General features: G+C 34.3%; 1 protein-coding gene across 3 annotated transcripts; it reads left to right on the top strand.

Annotated features, from left to right (window-relative positions):
* The first annotated feature begins 1524 nt into the window (after positions 1–1524).
* LOC117253736 (uncharacterized) lies at positions 1525–10322 on the top strand. Of its 3 annotated transcripts, none has more exons than XM_033621399.2 (12): positions 1525–1847; positions 3785–3918; positions 7021–7130; positions 7627–7716; positions 7806–7852; positions 7936–8069; positions 8273–8354; positions 8510–8623; positions 8865–8954; positions 9072–9143; positions 9230–9407; positions 9521–10322. In XM_033621399.2, exons 1-12 carry the CDS (start codon positions 1726–1728, stop codon positions 9725–9727), a joined length of 1380 nt encoding a protein of 459 aa, XP_033477290.1. In that variant the 5' UTR covers positions 1525–1725; the 3' UTR covers positions 9728–10322. The 3 variants fall into 3 exon arrangements, with proteins under 3 accessions (XP_033477290.1, XP_033477289.1, XP_033477291.1); XM_033621398.2 differs by having other exon boundaries at positions 1526–1847; positions 9509–10322; XM_033621400.2 differs by lacking the exons at positions 1525–1847; positions 3785–3918 and adding an exon at positions 5901–6746 and having other exon boundaries at positions 9509–10322.
* The last annotated feature ends 6675 nt before the right edge of the window (positions 10323–16997 follow it).

Here is a 16997-nt window from a genome sequence, read left to right as displayed (position 1 = left end):
CTTTGGCCACACCCACTATGGATTCAGCCGTATTCCGAGCCAGACTTCCTTCACGTGCAGTTGGAAAAATGAGAGTTAGAATTTTAGCATTATATATACTCAGAAATTAATTAGAATTGGCTGTAGAGATATTAAAGTTTTATTAATTTAATTATTTCTGAATACAGTCAGATTTTACTCAGTATTTCAAATGACCAAAAACTGAAAATATTCTTTTTAAAACCATAATAACAACTTAACTAAGGGACTGGTGGAGTTGCAGTGTGTTTGTTTTTACACCAGAAATGATACTCCTGAATAGAAAACATCATAACATGAATAAGGATCATAGGTCTATATTGTACATGATGCACATATTCTCCTCTTCATCCTGTTTCTGGAGCTTTATGTAAATATCAAAGGTTGAAGTAACTCAAAACAGTTAGTGACTTACCATAAAAGTACAAATTGGGGGTCTATTACTTGAGTTTTTCCATTTGATGCTAATTTATGGGCTACTCTATTGCATTTTAGCAGAAAAGTATTGTAGGTCCACTTTAACTCCAGCACATTTACTGAACAGATAAGTTATTATTTTTTATTATTATTATTTTACTAGAGACTGCTCAAGCCACTGTATCAGCTGATGCTTTTTTGTTGAAGAAACATTATAAATGGCATCTTTATATTTCTTTTCTTGTCCACAACCTCAAGATATTTAGTTTACTGTCATAAAGGAGTAAAGAAACTGGTTAATATTCACACGTGAGATGATGGAATCTGAGAATTTTGACTTTTTTTTCATATAAAATTACTCAAACTGATTACTCAATTATCAAACTAGTTAAAGATTAACTTAAGTTGGCAGCTAATGGAGCTAATCCATTAATCATTGCAGCTCCAGCCGCAAATGCCAAACGAGGTTTGAGGTAGCCTAATTTAAACACAGTGTCGCCATTACAGAGTTTGTCTGCCAGAGTACAGACAAGTGGAGTTTTACAGTGTAAAATATATTTTAGTATGTAAACTCACATATCTTGATAACAGTATTGGCCTCAAAAAATAGTAAATAATGTGTTGATAAAATACATTAAGTATAAAGTCCTTGAATCCCTATGTGACCATTTCTTTTATTTTTTTTTTTTAGTTTTATTTATTTAACCTTCATTTAACCAGAAAAAAAACTCTTGAGAAAAAAATTAATTAAAAATCTGAGTGTCCTGGCCAAGACAGGCAGTAGCATACGTTATAGACAGACAACACAGAGCAAAAATACAGAATAATAAATTGGAAAACAATCAAGAAAAAACACAAAATAAGATCACTACAAAGGAAAGCCAGAAAGTATGTTAATGTATATTAGAAGTGAACCTTAAAAGTAATTAATTTGCCGTTAATTGGTACTTGTACTTGTTCCACCGAAGGTAACTATCAGACAAAAACATAGCCATGTTTTTCTTTCCATTTTAAATGGGACAACTTGGATTTGCTAGGTAGGAGGTTATTAGTACGAGCCTACAAATCTGCACGTGAAAGCAGCATCCCTGCCTCACGACATTTTCGGCAGCGGCATTGTTGCTCTGTGCTCGCGGCCGTCGTGTATTCGCCCGCAGCAAATGTTAATAACCGTTTACCTACAGGAAAGATGCTAACTTTTGTAACCGCCTGATGTTGTTTTCATCGTAAACGTTTCCTAGCTCGTCTTTTTTGTTTTAAACTGAGGCAGTTTGATCGGTACTCGAGAAAATGAATTCCAACACGCACGTCATTCAGGTGACAAACGTCTCCCCGAGCACAACGTCCGAACAAATGAGGACTCTGTTTGGATTCCTCGGGAACATAGAGGAGCTCAAACTGTTTCCACCTGAGTGAGTATTGTGTACTATTAATAGGTGAAACGCTGTCGTACCTATCTTACCTGGTTCACGCTAGGCTTGAGTTGAGGCCTGTGGTGTCGAGTAGGCCTCGCTGCACGGTATGCTAATGCTAATGCTAACGTTTGCCCGCGCCTCCAGTGAATGCAGCAGCAGTCACTCCCCTCAACACCACCGCATGACCATCACACAGGGATCTCGTTATATAATATCATGTCGGGTATTTAGCACTTACTGCAACATTGCATTTACTCCACAGACTCTGGGGTGTAAATAGAGCTGATAAAGGTTAATCAATCAACCTAATCATCAACAAATTTGATAATGTGTTACTTGTTGAATCAGTTTTCAAGCCAAAATGCAAGGATTTCAACTATATATTATGTTTTTCATATGATAATCTGTAATTTATGTATGATTACGTGTTGAGCCCCAAAATGTAAGAAAATACATTCTAAAAAATTGCTATTATAACTTCCCATTGTCAAGTTTAAGTTATCTAGTTGGCAGTGATTAAAAAAAATCAAAAGCAAAGTAGTAATAATAAGTAGTAAAGCACAACGTTTTTGTTTTGACAAATCACCTTTAAAACTATCATATTTTATTATCAATATTATTGAGAGTTAATTAACAGTTTCAGCCTTGTAAAATATCAAATACTAGCCTGCCCAAGACTCTCTGTCTTTCTCTGCTTTAAGTCACTGTAGGCTAAATAGATTATGGTGTGTTTTATCTGATATTTTAAGGAAATTTAATCAAGTATTTGGTAAAGTAATTGTCAAATTAACCAAAATTATGATAGGCTAAGATAAGATAATGCTTTTAGTGCAAATAGGAAGCATCAGTAGAAAATAAAATGAAGTATGTAGCAAAGTACGTACAATAAGTAAACTACAAAAATAAAGAGCAGTATAATAAAAATATAATATAATATAATAAGGAAGCATCAAAAAGGAGCAGAATATAATAAAGAGAGCCTGAATGGCTGATTTTACGTTATTGACTGATGGAAGTCAGTTAAAACTGCTGATATTGCACTTGAGGGGCTGATTGTAAGCAGTAAAAAATAAATGCAACATATAATAATAATAATAATAATAATAATAATAATGTATGTAAACAAGGTTAAATTTTATTTAGAAAGCTCAAAATCACAATTTGCTTCAGGACTTTGCAGCACACAACATCCCCCTGTTCTTGGTCCCTCGAATAAACTAAAATAAACTTTAATGGGGTGAAAATGGTCAAAACCTCAGCAAAGGCAACCCAGGAGGGATCCCTCCTCCAAGTTGCAGCCCTAGCTGTAACAGCATCTGCTTAACGTAATAAATGCTGATGTTACACTAAGTGGAAAAACAAATTAGCTCAGTGTTAATATTGTTATGTCAGTTACTTCCTGCCGGCCATCCCTCGGGTTCCCTACATCTCACTCGGGATGCTAATGAGCTCCCGCGATACATACTCTGTTTACAGTATTTTAACATTGACAGTAGTAAGAAATAATTGTTCTCTGCTTTGTATTTTCCTGTATCGGTTTACACCTGGCTTCTCAGCAGGTAGGACGTCAAGGACTGTAACAACAGAAGATATTCAAAGCATCACTGATTGACACTGATCTTGGCTTACTGACAATCTGTTAAAAATCAATGTGCTAACCCTACAACCAGGGTTGTAACTTTTGTTGTCCACCTACCATACTTTTAGCTGGTGAGTGAAACAAATCTAGCAGCCACATGCCAATTTCCAGCCCTGTTTTACAACACACTGTGAAAAAATATTTCTAAGATGGATTGTTGGTCTAATCAGAGTCAGAGAGTAGCTGAAAGTTGGTTGTCTCTGGGGACACAAAGCTCATTCAGGTCAGTTTGAAGAAGGCATGTTGGGTCTCCTTGTTTGTATTCTTTGCACAACATATCTGTATTTTCTTCCAGTGACTCTCCCTTGCCTGTGACTTCACGTGTCTGTTTTGTAAAGTTCCTTGAGTCTGAGTCGGTGGGAGTTTCCCAACACCTGACGAACACTGTCTTCGTGGACCGAGCCTTGATCGTGGTCCCTTTTGCTGAAGGTGGGTGTCTCTTATTTATCCTCGTCTCACTCACATGGCTATCTCTGAACATGCATCACAATGTGTAGGTTGTCTTTGATAGAATTACACTATCTGAGCCATTGTGAGTTTTTTTTTGTGACCAAGCAAAAATTCGCTAAGCTTCTCAGTGCTTGGCATTTCTAGGTATGTAAAAAGGGAAAATGTACATTTGTGTCCATGTCTGACAATCTAGCTGTAAACTTCTCTCTCTGTTATTTGTGTTGTGGTTTTCATAGTGGACAAGTCATTTGCAGAGAGCCCCTTCCTTGCTGGCTGAAAGTGGTCCTCTGCTGCCATCAGGAGATTAGAAAAAATAATGGCACCAGGCTCGCAAGCCCCCTTCTCTCTGTTGTTCTGCAGTAAAACATTAACTCTTTATTTTTTTTCTCTCTGTCCAAGGCATCTTTATTTTTTATTTTTTGAATTAGCCACACAACTCTTATGCAAAATGAGGGGGTGGTGGGAAATCTCAATTCCTCAAATGGTCAAAGAATTTTAAATATTTTTTAATTAACATGTATGTTGATTAGTAGGCATGCACCAGACTAGGGATGCCCCGAGCAGATCCGCTGGTAGATCGAGACAATTTTTCCATTATTGGTAATGATTTTTAAGCCTGAACCATTTCTGATCCTCTGTTTATATTTGAAGCTTTTGCACTCTGGATACGCCAGCTGTCTAAATGTCCCACTGTGCTTGAACCAGTAAACATTAACAGTGAGTTTCAGTTTATATCAACACTGACGGCATGCATCCACGAGAAAATCTACTGTAAGCTAGTTGCTTTGGCTCAATTTCAGCAACATTTTCCAGATGTTGTACACCTAAAACACTGTTTAAATGCTGGCATAGTGTATAAGTTATGTTGCATAGCATACATGTAGTTTATTTATTGCCAAGACCACGCTGACACTCCTTTGCCCATTGATAAGACACACAACGCTGAAGGAAACATTTAAACACCCTTCATGTACACACAGGTGTCTTCAGTTACTGGCTGATGAGACAAAATGTTAGGTTGAAGGTGGACGGGGCTAAGCTTGGTGTTTGGTTGATGCAAGATGTCAATCAGATCACAGTCTAAAGGTGCACACAGTTCTCAGGAGACATCTGATCAACCACCCAAGTGAAGACGTTACCTGTGTGGGTGTTGAGGGTGTGGCTTTGTTTTTTATAACACACACACACACACACACCTACCTGCCCTGGGAGACATTTTCACCTCCCCTCTGCCCTCAGGAAGATGTTATCGGACAATTGAAACACACCAGCAGACTGTTGAACAGTTACTACACTAAATATTGCACTGAAATCACACAGCCAGTAATATTTAATATTTGTACTTACGTTGGTACTGCTTGTGTGTGTGTGTGTGTGTGTGTATGTATGTATAGAGTATGAATGAATATCTTATCCCCTCCATTATTACTTTTTTTTTTATTAGGTCTGTTCTGTGCATTAGATTTTGTTGTATTGATTTACAGTGATAAAAAAGGAATCTGTTGACCCAACTGGATCACCATATTAAATGTAATTTGGCATGACTGGGCAAAGTGTGCACTGTGCAGCTTCGTTAGAGATAAATATAAATACTGGATCAGGACTTTGGCGTAATGCTCATATTGAACACATCAGATCAGGGAACAATGTTCGGGACATCCCTACACCAGCACAGAGCATGCAGGATAGATGAACTAATCAGCTGTGCATGCTAGAATAGATGTTGAAGGTGTGTGCCATCATCAGCACAGTGACTTTCAGCAGATGTTGTGGAAGATGATTAAAATATAATCTGGTTGTTAATCATGATAAGCGCACAAACTGCCTTTGGCGTTTACTCGCTTCATGTGCCAAAGCTTGGTTATTATTTTTACACTCTGCATCTGTATTTCCAAATTTTTTACTAACACACGAGATAAAAGTAGTTTTAATAAGCCTCTGCTTGATGTTGCAGTAAAATGCTTTTTTTTTTAATTGACCCTCTCCACACATGACTCTGAAAGAGTTGAGTGAATCTCACGTTTAACAGTGGTGTTTCTTTTGTTGTTGTGTTTTACAGTTCTTTTTCCTGGTTCAGCCAGCCCTATATACCAGGCCCTGCTGAAAATGCCACCAACAGTTTTGTCTTCTGCAGCCTTATCCTGTTTCTCAAGTGTCCTTTCTGTTGTGTGTGTGTGCGCGTGTGTGTGTCTCTCTCTCTCTCTCTCCCTCCCCTTTTAAAATGTCAAATGTCAGATTAAAAAATAGCCTGTTTTCAGATTGCACCATGGATGATCATCTCCATAAGATTTTCCCTTTGATTTTACTGTTTGGTTTCTTCAGCTTTGGGCACATTTTTCTTGATTTTATCACAGCTTTTGCTGGCAGTAGTCCCATAACTGTTTAGTGCAGCTTATCTTTGACATTGTTTAGTGTTTCTAGTGACAGACAGACTGTTGGCTAAAACCTAGCAACGCTGTAGCTTGTAAGCAATATTTATCTCGTTGCCAAGTAAGATTTTATTTTGTGGTGGGATTGTACAAAGTAACCACCAACAAAAGCCCAGAAAAGGTAATATGTGTGAGCCTTTTCTGTTTCTGTATTGGTAATGGTAATGGATGGTAAGTGATGTTGAATTGTACCCATGTGTCTACACCCAAATCATGAACTTTGTTTTCTGTATCTCAATGTTTTTGTGTGCTTTATAGCGAAGCAGCCGGCACGAGTCGCTTGTTCATAAAACATCTAATGAAAGTTGAGAGCACATCCCACGGGACAACTGGCTGTGCTTGCTTACGTTTGGTTCATGACTTAAAAAACAAGTACAGGTGATAAAATCTTGGCAGTGTTGACCACAGTGTGTATTGTGACTTATAAACTCATAGCTGCTAATCCTACAATCATACTTTCACAACAAAAGAGTCAGGGATCAAGATTTACAGACAAGACAAAAAAAAGTGGATTTTTTTTTTTTTTTTTTTTTACCAGATTTTATTTTGACTACAGAGTAGTTAGACTGAGGTGGCTTGTCTGCAAGTCTTGTCTTAGTGTTTATCGATGTTTGCTCGGAGCGTGTACTGAAATGTTGTTGTTTTTCTCCAGGAGTCATTCCTGATGAATCTAAAGCTATGTCGCTGCTGGCTCCAGCCAATGCCGTGGCAGGAATGATGCCTGGGGGAGGCCTTCTTCCAACACCCAATCCTCTGGCAACAGTGCGTTTTCACATTAAGTTTGACTTTAAAGCTTTCATCATGTTTCTAATCATTTTGGTTTCTCTTTTCTATTGCTATATGAATTTCTTTTTTTATCTCAACTTTGACCAAGTGTTGGCCAAATTATAGTTTGTGTATTTTTAACATATTTACACTTTTCTGTGGTGTTTTCCAACAACTGAACTTCAGCAGTTAAGCCCCGTTTCCACCAAACACTTTCAGTATGGTACTTTTGAACCAAAAGTAACCTTTCAGACATTATATCTAGACCCTAGGTCTGTTCAGCGTTTCCACCGCAAACAGTACTCTTCGTGTGGGCGGGGTTGTTGTCACTCACTGAACCATCCGGCAGTCACTGTATTTCCTCCTTTATCAGTCTGCGCCTTGTTTATCATCCACAGAATGAGGCTACACACCAACATTTTCAGAACAAAAAAGAAAAGTGCAGTTGAAGTTGCTCTGCAGATTATAATAGTGTCTGCGTTTGTTACTTCAGATGGGAGGGACGCCATTCGGAGGTCTTGGAGCTCCCAACATGGAGCAAATGGCTGCCATGGGAATGCCGGGCCCTAACATGAACCCCCAGGTGAGCATTTGATCAGTCACATTCATAGTCACACCATGTTCAAACTAAATTTCTCTCTAATATTAATAGCCTCCTTTTATCTTTGTCAGGCTCTTTCTGCAGACTTCCTGAAGCTCATGCAGTCCATGGACCCCAAGTAAGAAACCATACACACTCATCCAGGGTATGCAAACCAATAATTGTTGGGAGAAAAAACTAAATAACTGATGGCACTTGCAGATTGAATCCATTAGCGGCTGGACTGAACTTGAATCCAGGGCTGAAGAATGATGCCTCCAACAAGGAGATCGAAGAGGCCATGAAGAGAGTCCGAGAGGCCCAGTCTCTCATCTCTGCCGCCATTGAACCAGGAAGTGAGTGCTCTGTTTTCTCATGTCCCCTTCACATGAAGATTACTTGTTTATTCAGCAGTTCAGGGTTCAGTATGATGAGTGAAAACACTAATGTCCTGTTTAATTAAACAGTGAGACCTAAATTTGTTCAGTCAGCTGTGGAATATTTGTTCCATTCGTCTCTGCTACCTGGTAGACATTTAACTTTGTCATTGTTTTTGCAGATAAGAAGGATGACAAGCGCAAACATTCCCGCTCTCGTTCGCGGTCACGGCGCAGGCGGTCCAGGTCTCGCTCAAGACACAGGTAAAGACATCAGCATGACAACTTCTGTCTCTTGACTAGAATTGTCAGATATACAAAATGGCTCTAGTAACTCCGTACAAGACACAAACAGTTTATTTAATTTTCTGTCAATAATTTTCTATTTTTAAAAACGTGCCACTGCTTCATTTTGACAGACGTTCGAAGAGCAGGTCTCGGCGGAGGTCCCATTCAAGGAGTAGGAGGAGGTCCAAGAGTCCACGGAGGAGGAGGTCCCACTCCAGGGATAGAGGCCGCCGCAGTAGATCTAGGTCAGCAGCTCGACTGATGTTCTCAGCACAAAAATAGCTGCATTTTTCATTTTATTGCAGACCACATATGTTGATCACTGGTGCAGACTATGAGCTGCAGTTGTAGTCATGATTTTTATATTTAAGCCTGACACTTTCTGTAAATGCAACACTTGCAAAAGGTGCCAGTCCATCAGCTTTTTGTTTCCTTCAATGCACTGCTGTTTGCTAATTCTGTTAACGTTGCCTATGTCTTGAATAGGGACAGGAGGAAGGAGGAGAAGTCTAAGAAAAGGTCAAAGACGCCCCCCAAGAGCTACAGCAGTGCCAGGAGGTCTCGAAGCATTAGTCGGTGAGTGATCTTAGTGCACTGTTATGTATTGTTATGGTGAAATACAGGCTCACACTAGTCACAATAGGTGTATTTCCTTTCAAATAATGTGATGCAACGTATTGCTTTGTGTCTCAGGAGGCACAGGCGAAGCCGCAGTGCATCTCGGTCCCCCAGGAGGAGGTTGTCCAGGTCTCCATCGCCCAGACGGTGAGTTCTCAAACACTTTTCACATGCAGTTAATTTAGTTATGCTTAGGACAACAGCTAAAAGTAATTTATTTGTCATGTTCACAGTCACAAGAAAGAGAAGAAGAAGGACAAGGAGCGTGAGAAGGAGCGGGACAGAGACAGGAGGGAGGACAGGGACCGCAGCAGAGATGAAAGAGAACGCTCCACAAGTAAGAAGAAGAAGAGCAAAGACAAGGAACGAGATCGGGAACGCAAGTCCGACAGTGAGAAAGGAGATGTTAAGGTACGTTCAGAGCACTGATTTTCCTACTGAAATTACTAGCATCCAGTTGAACATCCCAGTAGGCGGCCACTTTTTATACGAAAGCTAAAAACTCACTTTAGTTATCTCCACAGGTGACCCGGGATTACGATGAAGAGGAGCAAGGGTATGACAGTGAAAAGGAAGGAGAGGAGGATGACGACGAGAGGAAGAGCGACTCCGACTCTGCCTCATCCCCCAAAGGCCCGGAGGAGATGGAGAGATCTGAGGGCCAGATCCCCAAAAAGTCCAAACTGAATGGGGACGACCACCATCAGGAAGACATGGAGATGAGCGACTAAGAACATCCCGAACCAGACCGTATTATCTTTCCACTATCCTCTTTTATATTTTTAATATAGGCCACAACATGTCTGTGCCTGATCACGCAAAGTTAAAACGATTTGTTGTCTTAACTGTAGAAGTGTCGGGGAAGGAGCGGGTGTAGAGGGAAACAGTCAAATAATTTTTGTAAAGACAAAAAACAAGGACTAAAATACGAATAACATGAGACATGGTTTTAAATTGTCATTGCTGTACTTTTTTAAGATCCTGTTGATTTTTCTTTTTGTTGCCTTTGTGTTGGAACTTTGTCCTCCTGACGGTAGAGTATGCAGCGTTTGACACTACAATGCTGTCCATGTAAATATTTTACTAGTCGGGGTTGAGTCCTTTCTTTCTTCAGACTGTTAGTCACCCGCCGCCCAGCACCAACCTCATGGTAAATTTTTGGTTGCTGAACCATTTTGCTTTAACTGTAAATGCACCAAGTCGTGTTTCAGCTGACCTTCCTATTTACAGCCCTTTGTAAGTGTACACTGTAGATTGAAATGTGTGTTGCGATGAAATACAATAGGTTTTCCAAAGGAAACGAATAAAATTGGGTCAAACTGTCAACTTGTCAATATTTTTACAGGTGATTGCACTCTGTAATGTCCTCGTGTCTCTAAGTGTATTAAATGGAGGCTGGGACATGTTCTCTGACCCCATGGGAGCTATGGGGTGTGATGTGAGCATGTAACTGGAGCTGTGTTACAGCAGAGGGCGCCATAAATAAAGAGATGGTGTTCGCTCGGCCTGACAGAAATTTTATGGTATGATCAAATGGATGGCGGCCGATGCACAACATAACAATTTCACAATAGAAAGCATTTGTTTGGCTTATAGTAAGGACCTTTATGGTAATAACAATTGTAATTTTATCCCATATCTATTTTTCGTATACAATATATTGCGACTCAAGGCTGACTGTGGACGCCTCAATGAAACAAATCAATCATCCCCATGGTCTGATGGTGCCCCAGCTGTTGAGCCTTTCTGCAGCTGCAGACTGGATTTTACTCTGCAAAAGTGTTAGACCCTGAGTATATGATGTCATGACTTCCCTTTTTAACCTCCTTGGCATCTTTGCTGATTGCCTGACAACCAGTGAGTGCAAAGCAATATCCTGCACTCCTGCAATCTGCTAATTTGGTCATTATCTAAACTGTAGTTTTTGTATCAATTTTCGATGACAAAGTGCCAATTTAGGAAGCCACCCAACTGAGGGTCACAGAAAAAGTTCACACACACACAAAATCCAGCTTACTTCTGCATTAACTGCTGAGTGGTCCACTGAAAACGCTAACATGAGCTAACGGTAATAGCATTGATGACGAGGTAATTCCTGCAAAACTGGTCAGATGGCACTAGTTGCCAAGCAACCAGGAATTTGTTACAAGTTGTCATTCCTAACCTGACAGATGCTTGTTAGGTGTCTGCATTTTGACGCAGCGATCGAGTAGGGAATTTAAGGTAAGCTACTGAAGTTAAAGTATTAATGTTTTCTCAGGATAAATTTAAGTTTGTAAGTTAGTAGCATGAAATCTATTGCATGGATTTCATGTAACGTTTAGGGACCACACAAGGTTTCCAGATTTCGCTATACTATTACATTAAATGAATATTTTTATTGACTTAGTATTGTATGACATTGTTTTGTGACATACTGTACTATGACATTTTATACAATTATGACATACTATACTATGACATTTTTTATGAAATTTGGACGACATACTATACTATGACATTTTTTATGAAATTTTGATGACATACTATACTATAACATTTTTTATGAAATTTGGATGACATACTATACTATGACATTTTTTATTATATGTGGACGACATACTATACTATGACATTTTTTATTATATGTGGACGACATACTATACTATGACTTTTTTTATGAAATTTTGATGACATACTATACTATGACATTTTTTATTATATTTGGACGACATACTATAACATTTTTTATGATATTTTGATAACATGCTACACTATGACATTTTTTATGATATTTTGATGACATACTATAACATTTTTTATGAAATTTGGACGACATACTATACAATGACATTTTTTATGAAATTTTGATGACATACTTTACTATGACATTTTTTATGATATTTTGATAACATGCTATACTATGACATTTTTTATATTTTGATAACATACTATACTATGACATTTTTTATGATATTTTGATAACATGCTATACTATGACATTTTTTATGATATTTTGATGACATACTACACTATGACATTTTTTATGATATTTTGATGATATACTATACTATGACATTTTTTATATTTTGATGACATACTATACTATGACATTTTTTATGATATTTTGATAACATGCTATGCTATAACATTTTTTATGATATTTTGATAACATGCTATACTATGACATTTTTTATATTTTGATGACATACTACACTATGACATTTTTTATGATATTTTGATAACATGCTATACTATGACATTTTTTATATTTTGATGACATACTATACTATGACATTTTTTATGATATTTTGATAACATGCTATGCTATGACATTTTTTATATTTTGATGACATACTACACTATGACATTTTTTATGATATTTTGATGACATACTATACTATGACATTTTTTATGGAATTTGGACGACATACTATACTATGACATTTTTTATGATATTTTGATAACATGCTATGCTATAACATTTTTTATGATATTTTGATAACATGCTATACTATGACATTTTTTATATTTTGATGACATACTACACTATGACATTTTTTATGATATTTTGATAACATGCTATACTATGACATTTTTTATGATATTTTGATGACATACTACACTATGACATTTTTTATGATATTTTGATAACATGCTATACTATGACATTTTTTATATTTTGATGACATACTACACTATGACATTTTTTATGATATTTTGATGACATACTACACTATGACATTTTTTATGATATTTTGATAACATGCTATACTATGACATTTTTTATATTTTGATGACATACTATACTATGACATTTTTTATGATATTTTGATAACATGCTATGCTATGACATTTTTTATATTTTGATGACATACTACACTATGACATTTTTTATGATATTTTGATGACATACTATACTATGACATTTTTTATGGAATTTGGACGACATACTATACTATGACATTTTTTATGATATTTTGATAACATGCTATGCTATAACATTTTTTATGATATTTTGATAACATGCTATACTATGACATTTTTTATATTTTGATGACATACTACACTATGACATTTTTTATGATATTTTGATAACATGCTATACTATGACATTTTTTATGATATTTTGATGACATACTACACTATGACATTTTTTATGATATTTTGATGATATACTATACTATGACATTTTTTATATTTTGATGACATACTATACTATGACATTTTTTATGATATTTTGATAACATGCTATGCTATAACATTTTTTATGATATTTTGATAACATGCTATACTATGACATTTTTTATATTTTGATGACATACTACACTATGACATTTTTTATGATATTTTGATGACATACTATACTATGACATTTTTTATGGAATTTGGACGACATACTATACTATGACATTTTTTATGAAATTTTGATGACATACTATACTATAACATTTTTTATGAAATTTGGACGACATACTATACTATGACATTTTTTATGGAATTTGGACGACATACTATACTATGACATTTTTTATGAAATTTTGATGACATACTATACTATAACATTTTTTATGGAATTTGGACGACAAACTACACTATGACATTTTTTATGATATTTTGATGACATACTATACTATAACATTTTTTATGAAATTTGGACGACATACTACACTATGACATTTTTTATGATATTTTGATGACATACTATACTATAACATTTTTTATGATATTTGAACGACATACTATACTATGACATTTTTTATGATATTTTGATGACATACTATATACAATGACATTTTTTCTGAAATTTGGACGACATACCATACTATGACATTTTTTGTGACATTTTGGAAGACATACTATACTATGACATTTTTTATGATATTTTGAGGACATGATATACTATGACATTTTTTATGACATTTTGATGACATACTATACTATGACATTTTTTATGAAATTTGGACGACATGCTATAATATGAAGTTTTTTATGAAATTTTGATGACATACTATACTATGACATTTTTTATGACATTTTGATGACATACTGTACGATGACATTTTTTATGAAATTTGGACGACATGCTATAATATGAAGTTTTTTATGATATTTTGATGACATACTACACTGACATTTTTTATGATATTTTGATGATATACTATACTATGACATTTTTTATATTTTGATGACATACTATACTATGACATTTTTTATGATATTTTGATAACATGCTATGCTATAACATTTTTTATGATATTTTGATAACATGCTATACTATGACATTTTTTATATTTTGATGACATACTACACTATGACATTTTTTATGATATTTTGATGACATACTATACTATAACATTTTTTATGAAATTTGGACGACATACTACACTATAACATTTTTTATGATATTTTGATGACATACTATACTATAACATTTTTTATGATATTTGAACGACATACTATACTATGACATTTTTTATGATATTTTGATGACATACTATATACAATGACATTTTTTCTGAAATTTGGACGACATACCATACTATGACATTTTTTGTGACATTTTGGAAGACATACTATACTATGACATTTTTTATGATATTTTGATGACATACTATACTATGACATTTTTTATGACATTTGGACGACATGCTATATAATATGACATTTTTTGTGACATTTTGGACGACATACTATACTATGACATTTTTTATGACATTTGGACGACATACTATACTATGACATTTTTTATGACATTTTGATGACATTTTTTATGAAATTTGGACGCCATACTACACTATGACATTTTTTATATTTCGGTGACAGACTATACAATGACATTTTTAATGACATTTTGATGACATACTATACTATGACATTTTTTTTTTTTTATCAAATTTGGACAATATACTATACTATGACATTTTTTATGACATTTTGATGACATTTTTTATGAAATTTAGACGACATACTACACTATGACATATTTTATATTTTGATGACACTATGCTATGACATTTTTTTTTTAATCAAATTTGGATGATATACTATACTATGACGTTTTTTATGATATTTTGACGACATACTATACTATGACATTTTTTTATGAAATTTGGACGACATACTATACTATGACATTTTTTGTGACATTTTTGACGAAATACTATACTATGACATTTTTTATGACATTTTGATGACATACTATACTATGACATTTTTTATGACATTTGGACAACATACTACACTATGACATGTTTTATATTTTGATGACAGACTATACTATGACATTTTTTATGAAATTTGGACGACATACTATAATATGACATTTTTGTGACATTTTGGATGACATTATAGTATGACATTTTTGTGACATTTTTGATGATATACTATACTATGCCATTTTTTATGACAATTTTGATGACACATACATAATTTGATGACATTTTTCATGACATTTTGGACGACATACCATACAATGACATTTTTAATGACATTTTGATGACATACTATACTATGACATTTTTTTTTTATCAAATTTGGACAATATACTATACTATGACATTTTTTATGACATTTTGATGACATTTTTTATGAAATTTAGACAACATACTACACTATGACATATTTTATATTTTGATGACATACTATGCTATGACATTTTTTTTTTAATCAAATTTGGATGATATACTATACTATGACGTTTTTTATGATATTTTGACGACATACTATACTATGACATTTTTTATGAAATTTGGACGAAATACTATACTATGACATTTTTGTAACATTTTTGACGAAATACTATACTATGACATTTTTTATGAAATTTGGACGACATACTATACTATGACATTTTTTGTAACATTTTTGACGAAATACTATACTATGACATTTTTTATGACATTTGGACAACATACTACACTATGACATTTTTTATATTTTGATGACAGACTATACTATGACATTTTTTTATCAAATTTGGACGACATACTATAATATGACATTTTTGTGACATTTTGGACATTATGGTATGACATTTTTTGTGACATTTTTGATGATATACTATACTATGCCATTTTTTATGACATTTTTGATGACACACATACATAATTTGATGACATTTTTCATGATATTTTGGACGACATGCTATACTATGACATTTTTTATGACATTTTGATGACATACTATACTATTACATTTTTTGTGACATTTGGACAACATACTATACTATGACATTTTATATCATATTTGGACGACATATTATATTATGAGGTTTTTTATTATATCTTGATGATATACTATACTATGACATTTTTTATGCCATTTTGGACAACATACTATGACGTTGTTTTTTTTTTATCAAATTTGGATGATATATACTATGACATTTTTTGTTGCATAGTTTACATAGTATTCTTTTTTTTTTAATGAAATTATGACATTTATGAATGTTATGAAATTTTCATTGCATACTTACATTCTTTATGGATTTGATACAATACAAAGACATTTGTGATGTCTTTTAATATACAAGGACTTTTCCTGACATTTAATGGTATACTAAACTGTGACATTATTTACTAATTCTTGTTTGGCATATGGAATTTTCAGAAATATTCATCATTATGGTATATTATACAATTACATTTCTTGTAAACCTTTTATGACATACATTTTTTTTTTAATTTTGTGTCATTACAATTACAATTTTGTGATGTTTTTTTTTAACATACTAAGACATTTTTGGACATATTTAATGACATGTAGTATTGTCAATTAAGGATTTTTTTGTTTTATTACACTGACAGATTTGTTAGGGCAGACTGTATTTTGACATTTTTAATATTTTATTTTATTTATCCTCCTCAAATTAGAAGATTTCACAGAGTAACAGCAACTTAAAAGTGTGAAAAAACATGGAGTCCAAACTTATAGTTATGTGGAGTTTTTATTTTAGTACATTTTATATGAAAATAGTGTCGCAGAGTTATACAACAGTTTTTGCTGTAAAACGGACATGTA

The sequence above is a fragment of the Epinephelus lanceolatus genome, chromosome 6 (assembly GCF_041903045.1).
Source record: "Epinephelus lanceolatus isolate andai-2023 chromosome 6, ASM4190304v1, whole genome shotgun sequence".
Classification (NCBI taxonomy): Eukaryota; Metazoa; Chordata; class Actinopteri; order Perciformes; family Serranidae; genus Epinephelus; species Epinephelus lanceolatus.
This window is presented reverse-complemented; position numbering and strand designations above follow the sequence as displayed.

What these genes read in the sequence shown, in the direction of transcription:
- LOC117253736 (XM_033621398.2), top strand. Translation starts at nt 1,726, where the DNA reads ATGAATTCCAACACGCACGTCATTCAGGTGACAAACGTCTCCCCGAGC. An exon ending in CTCAAACTGTTTCCACCTGA is followed by an intron (nt 1,848 to 3,784) that starts GTGAGTATTGTG and finishes ATTTTCTTCCAG; the next exon opens with TGACTCTCCCTTGCCTGTGA. An exon ending in GTGAGAAAGGAGATGTTAAG is followed by an intron (nt 9,408 to 9,508) that starts GTACGTTCAGAG and finishes AACTCACTTTAG; the next exon opens with TTATCTCCACAGGTGACCCG.